Source organism: Barbus barbus (genome assembly GCF_936440315.1).
Source record: "Barbus barbus genome assembly, chromosome: 16".
Taxonomy (NCBI): Eukaryota; Metazoa; Chordata; class Actinopteri; order Cypriniformes; family Cyprinidae; genus Barbus; species Barbus barbus.
In genome coordinates this window covers 15,993,933-16,003,072 of record NC_136744.1, presented here as the reverse complement: position 1 = coordinate 16,003,072, position 9,140 = coordinate 15,993,933, and the positions used below count along the sequence as shown (strand labels likewise).

The 9,140-nt window shown below is 38.4% G+C and overlaps 2 protein-coding genes across 3 annotated transcripts; both read right to left on the bottom strand.

Annotated features, from left to right (window-relative positions):
• Positions 1 to 2,935: 2,935 nt before the first annotated feature.
• Positions 2,936 to 3,945, bottom strand: LOC306882179 (dual specificity protein phosphatase 13B-like; the record flags this gene model as incomplete). Its single annotated transcript, XM_079436650.1, has 3 exons — positions 2,936 to 3,132; positions 3,582 to 3,785; positions 3,942 to 3,945. 3 exons carry the CDS (start codon positions 3,943 to 3,945, stop codon positions 2,936 to 2,938), a joined length of 405 nt encoding a protein of 134 aa, XP_079292776.1.
• A 382-nt stretch (positions 3,946 to 4,327) lies between these two features.
• Positions 4,328 to 8,381, bottom strand: dusp13a (dual specificity phosphatase 13a). 2 transcript variants are annotated; one of them, XM_079436680.1, is made up of 4 exons: positions 8,280 to 8,381; positions 7,723 to 7,851; positions 7,428 to 7,645; positions 4,328 to 5,149 (listed from the first exon to the last, which is right to left on the bottom strand). In XM_079436680.1, the coding sequence occupies exons 2-4, from the start codon at positions 7,848 to 7,850 to the stop codon at positions 4,929 to 4,931; spliced, it is 567 nt and encodes a 188-aa protein (XP_079292806.1). In that variant the 5' UTR covers position 7,851; positions 8,280 to 8,381; the 3' UTR covers positions 4,328 to 4,928. The 2 variants fall into 2 exon arrangements, with proteins under 2 accessions (XP_079292806.1, XP_079292805.1); XM_079436679.1 differs by having other exon boundaries at positions 7,983 to 8,352.
• Positions 8,382 to 9,140: the final 759 nt, after the last annotated feature.

The following is a 9,140-nucleotide window of genomic DNA, read 5'->3' as shown; positions in this document are numbered from 1 at the left end:
TTAATCCAAAAGGTGTTTCTTTTTTGAACTGAGTTTAACACAGTCCCTGTAATGTGAGCTTGGCCGCTACAAATGGAATGGTAATTGCTTTTCGCTTCCCAGATATGTGAAAAGGACACATGAATCATCTCCGGAGAGGGATGGTTTTCAAAACCATCAGCACTGGATGTTTCTTTTCCCCTCCTCTCATACGCAGTCACCACCATCACTCACCTTGACAGGGAAGTCATTCAATTGGTGATGTTAAATTCCTTTTACTGTTTTGTCAGGTTCACTTATTCCTTCAACCTTGAAATCTTCTTTCTTTCCCACAAAAGCAGCTCTATTACTGTGAGACGAGGTCTTAATTTTCATGAATTTCAAATCATTCCAGCACGTTATGTTCCAAAAGAAATTAGTGTCTCGAGCTACATTTCTGTTAGACATTGTTTTATATACTCCTTTAAAGTATGTTATAGCATATGTGTGAAATGTAGAAAATGTAAAGAAATATGTGGGGAGTGACGTTCATACTTCATGCCTGAGATAGCAGCACAATGATCTTATTTATAGCTTCTCTCTGTTGAAGCAGTATTACAGCCAGACTACATTACAGCAGTTCATCTTCCATTAAAGTGTATTCATAATTTGATATGAAGCTGCTAACTCGATGTCCCTTGCATATGTTAAAGTATCAGTCATTATTTACACTACTGTTTCAAAAGAAATAATACTTTTACTCAGGAAGGGTGTATTAAATTGATTAAAAATGACGAAGTTACATTGTTACAAAAGTTGTTTAAAAAAAAAATGCTGTTCTTTTGAACTATTTATTGAAGAATTGTGGGTAAAAAATGTATCAGTTTCCACAAAAATATTTAGCAGCAACAGGTTTCAACAATAATAAGAAATCTTTCTTGAGCAGCAAATCAGCATAGAATTATTTCTGAAGAATAACATGACTGAAGACAGGAGCAATGACAGGAATGAATTCAATGTTTTTACTGTGTTTTTGTCAAATAAATGCTGCCTCGGAGAGCATAATGAGACTTCTAAAATCATAAAAAAAAACTTACTGGTCCCAAACTTTTTTTTTTTTTTTGATTGTTCAGTGCTTTTATTTTAAAATGTTTTCATCATGTTATCAAAATATAATCATGTCATTTACTCACCCCCAAACATTCCAGACTTGACTTTCCATTTTTCACAAAAGTAGAAATGAATTAAAAAAAAAAATATATATATATATATATATATATGTATATGTATGCTTTTCCAATCTCTTTATGCTTTTTCTTGTTTTGTGAAGCTATACAGGTCCTTTTCAAAAAAATAGCATATTGTGATAGTTAATTATTTTCTGTAATGTACTGATAAACATTAGACTTTCATATATTTTAGATTCATTACAACACAACTGAAGTCGTTCAAGCCTTTTATTGTTTTAATATTGATGATTTTGGCATACAGCTCATGAAAACCCAAAATTCCTATCTCAAAAAATTAGCATATCATGAAAAGGTTCTCTAAACGAGCTATTAACCTAATCATCTGAATCAACTAATTAACTCTAAACACCTGCAAAAGATTCCTGAGGCTTTTAAAAACTCCCAGCCTGGTTCATTACTCAAAACCGCAATCATGGGTAAGACTGCCGACCTGACTGCTGTCCAGAAGGCCATCGTTGACACCCTCAAGCAAGAGGGTAAGACACAGAAAGAAATTTCTGAACGAATAGGCTGTTCCCAGAGTGCTGTATCAAGGCACCTCAGTGGGAAGTCTGTGGGAAGGAAAAAGTGTGGCAGAAAACGCAGCACAACGAGAAGAGGTGACCGGACCCTGAGGAAGATTGTGGAGAAGGACCGATTCCAGACCTTGGGGGACCTGCGGAAGCAGTGGACTGAGTCTGGAGTAGAAACATCCAGAGGCACCGTGTACAGGCGTGTGCAGGAAATGGGCTACAGGTGCCGCATTCCCCAGGTCAAGCCACTTTTGAACCAGAAACAGCGGCAGAAGCGCCTGACCTGGGCTACAGAGAAGCAGCACTGGACTGTTGCTCAGTGGTCCAAAGTACTTTTTTCGGATGAAAGCAAATTTTGCATGTCATTCGGAAATCAAGGTGCCAGAGTCTGGAGAGGGAAATGCCAAAATGCCTGAAGTCCAGTGTCAAGTACCCACAGTCAGTGATGCTGGTGTTGGTCCACTGTGTTTTATCAAGGGCAGGGTCAATGCAGCTAGCTATCAGGAGATTTTGGAGCACTTCATGCTTCCATCTGCTGAAAAGCTTTATGGAGATGATTTCATTTTTCAGCACGACCTGGCACCTGCTCACAGTGCCAAAACCACTGGTAAATGGTTTACTGACCGTGGTATTACTGTGCTCAATTGGCCTGCCAACTCTCCTGACCTGAACCCCATAGAGAATCTGTGGGATATTGTGAAGAGAAAGTTGAGAGACGCAAGACCCAACACTCTGGATGAGCTTAAGGCCGCTATCGAAGCATCCTGGGCCTCCATAACACCTCAGCAGTGCCACAGGCTGATTGCCTCCATGCCACGCCGCATTGAAGCAGTCATTTCTGCAAATGGATTCCCGACCAAGTCTTGAGTGCATAACTGAACATAATTATTTGAAGGTTGACTTTTTTTTTTTTTGTATTAAAATCACTTTTCTTTTATTGGTCGGATGAAATATGCTAATTTTTTGAGATAGGAATTTTGGGTTTTCATGAGCTGTATGCCAAAATCATCAATATTAAAACAAAAGGCTTGAACTACTTCAGTTGTGTTGTAATGAATCTAAAATGTATGAAAGTCTAATGTTTATCAGTACATTACAGAAAATAATGAACTTTATCACAAAATGCTAATTTTTTTTTAAAAGGACCTGTATATGACGATCAGTCATACAGGTTTGAAAAAATATGATGGTGAGTAAATGACAGAACCTTCATTTTTAAGTGAATTTTCTCTTTAATTGGTTATCCAGAGCTCTCAGCTGCTCTAGAAAGCCTGAGTTGGGACAGATGTCCCTGTTCAACCTGACAGCAATGATGGGATCCGTAAGAGTGAGGTTCTCGCACATCATGAGGAAGGCCAGGACCAAGGCTCCGGAGCGACTGACTCTCATTGCGCAGTGGACCAGCACTTTACCTGCAGCACACAAAGAAGTCAAGTCAATATTATTTGTATAGCACTTTTAACAATGCAGATAGTGTCAAAGCAGCTTCACATCGGCTTGATATAAAGCTGGGTGGCTTTATATCAGCTTTACAGTATTTAGACGGGGAAATAGTTTGTTGAAATCGTGTCATTCTCTGGCCAGACAAAATCAGCAGTTTGAATCTAGGCTAAAGCAGAATCAGATTGTGCAAAGGACTCATCTGGTTCCTGTGGTCTTGTCCCGATGGCCGTCTTCCAGAACCTCCTAACTTATTCGCTATCTCTGACATTGGTTACGATTTACATATTTCACTTATTAAAACAACTGTATTGCCTGCTGACTTTGGACTGCTCCATTTATTCTTTTCCTCTGCTTCTTTTAATTTCAATACAAGCACTGACAAAATGAATCAGAAAAAGGTCAAGGGAGTCAGACTTGCCTTTTTGAGTGAGTGCAGCTTTAATGAAGGACGCAGTGGAGCAGAAATACTGGCTCAAATCAAACTGTGGGTGATCTGAAGCCTCCGCTCCACAGTAACTTGTACTCATGTCTGAGTAGAACTGGGCGCCGTTGTTGATGCAATGCAGTCCGTCGGCAGAGTTTACAACATGAGTGATTCCCAGATCAGCGAGGAGCCGTTGACCTGAAATGAGCAGCTGTTTAACACGTCTTCATGTTTTTGAATACATAATTTACACAGTACAAACTGCAAACACAGACACCTATAGTGTGAAGCTTTGGATTTTCAACAGTATCTTGGTTAGATCTGTTTTACTCCTAAGACTATGATGGTTCTTACTCATCTCCGATGTAGAGGCTGGGCCAGATAAGACTGACAGGTCCGAAAGGCTGTCTGTTTGTCAGCAGCAGACACCGCAGATCTGATATAGATGGTGTCTCATACACTGTTGATAGGCCAATGGTTTGTCTTTAGGAGTTTTTGTCAAAAATTTTTTTTTAGAAATCCTTGGAATCAAAGATTATAGCCTTACATAGCCTGTGTTAATTCAGTGCATGTGTTCTGAGTAGAATGATCAATGCACATTTTCATGGGACAGTTTATATTTACACAGATTACACATTTGACCTTTCTGCTTCGTAATCATGTTTGCCTTCACAGTCACCAGTGGGAAATTAGGTGAAAATGAACAGATGTCCTCTTTTAAAACAAAACACCACATAATTCCTGAGGTACTGTGTTGTTTATTTCATATACCAACAAGAAAATATGTTTCAGAGGGAACAATGTGACAGTTTTGGTCTGTTCCACTGGACTGAGAAATAATTTAAATGCTTTATCATCACATTCTTGTTTGGTCATCAATATCCGTAGCTCCCAACACCGCAGTGTTTTTGACCAGAAACCGTAAATATGTTGAAGCATATGATTCCCATTAGAAACTCACTACAGGGGACCAACCCTTAAGTCATGTAGCCATGCATGGCTCTTCCACCTTCCCATGATAAAGAGCAAGCCACAACCGTTTTATTTCGCTCCAGTTAAAAAAAAAAACATGCTTGCTGGCTCATTTTGAGAGCAGCTCATCTGGAAGAAATTTAAAAACCTGCCATTTATTTTGCGACCCTGCTGCCCTTTGGAGGTTATTTACTATTTATGGGGAAACTCTTCAATTTTGCCTTCTGATACCCACTTTGCTATTGCACTACAATGGATATTAGCAAATAAGATCTGGCCAAATAGAACTGGGTCAAGGCCATGGGGAAGGAGGCCCTTAAGGGATGTGCTCTTGAAATGGGAATCATCACATTGTTACCAAGTTTTCAGTTACAATTTGTAAGGTTCCAGTTTTTTCTTCCTCTCTCGGACGAGGCTCATGTCAAGATGTCGAAGCTGGTTAAGAAAGCCAGGATTAGGGCAGATGTCCCTGTGTAGCCGTACTGCTTTAATGGCCTCCATTAGAGTAAGATCCTCACAGATCATGAGGAAGGCCAACACTAGGGTGGCAGAGCGGCTCACTCCCATCAGACAATGGACAAACACTCTTCCTGAAGAACAGAACAGAATCAATGCATGACATTTTTTACAGTGCAAATGCTACTTTTAGTAGGCTATAGCCAGAGCCATTGAGAAACAGAGTTTCGCCAACGGAAGTTAAATACGCTCGATCGTCACGTGATTCACGTATCCTCCTCAAATAGTTCCAGGAAGTTCATAGCGAGCAATTGGAATGCATTGAGTTAGAGAGACAGAACTGCGATTTTTGGTAATTAGTAGACAATAAAATTATTTATTTACATTTATTTATCAAATAATGTATACGTAGCATATGTAGTTGTATGAGTGTTGTTTTTAAAAGATAAAATGCGGTAATATTTGAGGATTAATTTGGTCAGCTATCCTTACCTGCCTTGTTAACATATTTTAGGCTGAAGAAAACTAAAAAATCTGCTGAAGCTGGTTGCCTTTTCTTTTCTTTTTTTACAGTGCATTGTAAAAGTCCATATTATTTAAACGACATTGTGGTTTTTTACCAAGGAAACTTCAGGCTCTGAGCATATATATATATATATATATATGAATGTGTGTGTGTGTGTGTGTGTGTGTTCTTACAACTTGTATATTGTAGTCAAGTACAATCACATCTAAATGTTAATTTTCGTATTACTAATCTCATGGTAAATATTAAGTTTCACTTAGAAAATGCATTCCAAATAAGTGAAGATATTTTAAGATTAAGTGAAAATCTTGTTTAATGTTTTTGATTCTTGTGCACCCCTCAGTTATTAATATATAAAAATATATGTATATTCATATTTAAAACAATTTTTACATATTTAATCATATATTATGTTGACTTTTGTTATGTTCTTATTTACAGCAATCTATTTATACATTTATAATAAACTATACATTTAAATAATTCACATTCATTTGTATAGTACTTTTTTATTACATAGTTTCAAAGCAGCTTTACAGAAAATGAATGTATATTACAAATAAGAGTTCTGTTAACAGGTGTAACGGTGTCAAAGTAATGTTGGCGTTATCTCTTCAGAAGTGTTGGGTCATCTGAAGTCTTCATGAGAGGCTGGATATAGTCAGCAGGAGCAATAGATTACACGAACATAATGTGATGGAATCATACTTGGGAACTGGCACTTTTTCACAAAGAACAGGGAGAGACTTGCCAAACCCAGTGAAGAGACTCATTGTGAGGGTGATGTTTCATTACAGGGGGTATTCAGGTGGTTCTTGTTCTGAACAAGATAGAGAAGGAGAAAAACACAGGAGAAATGGTTAAGTGAAGCTCCATCACATTTCAGTCCTGTGGCATCACTGCTCCTTCAACACAGTACTTTTATAGTTGGTAAAACATTTAAGTATAAAATACAGTAATGTACAGATTTAATCTAATAATGATCCGTTTTAATGCACAAGGCAATTTGATTAGCTGTGCTGATAATATACAATTTGTTTCTATAAATGTCTTACCTTTTAAAAGATGGTCACAGCGGTCTCTTCCGCTGCATCTGATAGTATTAGCGCGAACTTCCGGGAACTATTGAGCGGGTCCACGATCCGCCATTACTGTAATCGGTCCTTTGGAGTGAACGGAGTTGTCAGCAACTATATGGCTCTGGCTATAGCCAAAAGAATACTTCAGTGGTTTTCTTAGGTCGTACTGTTTTAAGCCTTCAAACCTCAGGTCAAGTCAGTTTATAATCTAGGTTCAGTTTTAATTAATTCAATACATTTTAATAGACATAGAATGAAAAGCGAATGTGATAGGTAATTGTTTTATAACTGATAATTAGCCAAAACATAAAAATAAATAAAAGAACGGAAAATAAAAATAAGCTAATGATAGCTATTTAATACAATCGATTGATTTCTAAACATGTGTTTTTATGCAACCTTCGGCTATGTTTACGTTGCATTTATACAGTTTTGAGTGCGAATTGAATCTGTGAAGAGTTTCTAAAAGTTAATTTTTTCTCATCACTGTTTGCGTACCATCTCGTATGCGTGAGCCTGGAATATATGCACAGTCTGCTGATCATGTATTGTGCCGCCGATTTTAAAAACTACTCGAAAAAGAAGCTGTAAAATAGAAATAAAAATAGACAAACATGGAAACACCATGTTTCGCAGTCGTAGTCGTAGCAGTCGTTTCGAATACAGCGGTAGGCGGGAAAATTAAGCATTCCCCAAGGCAAGCACTGATTTTTTTTATATTTTAGATAGTTAAAGACTTGCCAGTGACATGTTATTGAATATTGCTTTAAGAATGTACATGAGGATGTTTCCTCCAATTTAACTCACCGTTTTTTGACAACGCAGCTCGTATAAACCTTGCTGTGGGATAGAAAAAGACACTTATGATGAAATCTGAGGAATCATCAGCCTCCACTCCATAGTAATCAATATCCATGTCTCTGTAAAAGCGGGGTCCAGTGTTGACATGGGGGGGTCCACTAGCAGCGTTCACAATGTGTGTGATCCCCATATTATGCAACATTGACTTGTCTCGTGCTGCAACTCTGAGAAAACACAAACACATCTATAGTTCTGTACATTTTCATTCAATTTCCATTTGAATAGAAAACACAATACATACTCATTGCCAATGTACACATTAGGCCACACTTGGTTGACATGTCCAGTGGGTCGTCTGTCAGCCAACATGAAGTTCTGCATTTCGGCAACGGATGGTGTTTCATAGGTAGACAGCTCCTTGAGAGACATCCTGGACCAAAAAATATTTAAAAAGGGACAATTTTAATTTGAAATTTGCAGTAAGGTATTGGATATTATCATGCTGCCTGACATGCAGTTTAGATGCATTCTCCAATAGCCCATCAAACTAGTTGAGCCCACCTGAGGCCGTTGCTCCTGAAATCTTCTTGTTGCTAAGAGGCTGAGAGCACACTGACACTCCACTTCAGCTCTTAACATCATTAAAATGAATACTGAGGGCTTTTTATGGAATATCACTCCACTTAGGATTCCTTGACTGTTGTGGCAAATGTGTTTACAGCTCAGGTGTGGGAAAGAAAACGTGCGATGCCAAAGCCGAGAGCGATTCAGTGAGGTTAGCCTCCATAATAGCTCTCCAAAACACCAAAATGTTACTTTCTAAAACCTCTAAAATCTCCCCTCCTTTTGTGAACTTACACTTTGCAGCCGGTGGCCCTTTTTTTCCCTCGTTCTCAGATTGCCTGCTCTTCTCTCCTTGGTCAGGGACGTTGTCGACAGCCAGTCCACAGATATGCCTCTGGAGGCTGTTTCTTTTTTTAAGTGGTGTATAATTATAAACCTCCCTGGATACAAAGAGCTCTTCCAGGTCTTAGTGGGCAGTCAGGTTTGCTTTTAGAAGACTGTCTGTCGCTAGACAATGATCTTTTGAGCATGTTCTGCACATATTGTGTATATCTTGGCTAGACTCCCAATATTGTAAATCACTCTTGCAGTGCAGACGAAGGTAAAGGTGGGTCATCAGCGGCTTTCATTGAACGCATACATCTTTATCATGAGTCATTGTGCAGGGAAATACACATAATCTCACGAGGTCTCGCCAGCTGCTAGGTTATACACTCTTGAAATCCAGATGTTCTTTTCATTTGCCTTGAGGGCGAGTCTTTGATAAATGGTGAGATCTTTGCACATGCAAGTGCAGTGACATGTTGGGTAATTGGAGCGTGTCAGATACCCCTCTCAAAGATATGCTGTCGTCTTTGCACTCCAACTGAAAGTGTTTAGTTAGTGCTCAAATGCTTCAGTAAATTAAGCTATATGTGTAAAGCAGGAAAAGACTTAACTAAGAGTTGTTCTTTCCATGCTGGTAAAATAAGTTTTGAGCCCAGTGGTAATTGGTTTTATGAAGCTAATAAAAAGGAATTAATGGCCTGGGTGTGAAAGCCACATACACCTGTTCCTCCTCCACCTTATTACTCACTATTATCGAAACCTTATACAGTATACGAAAGAATCACAATAACACATAGCATGTTTCATGGATTTTAATAGACTTTTCTC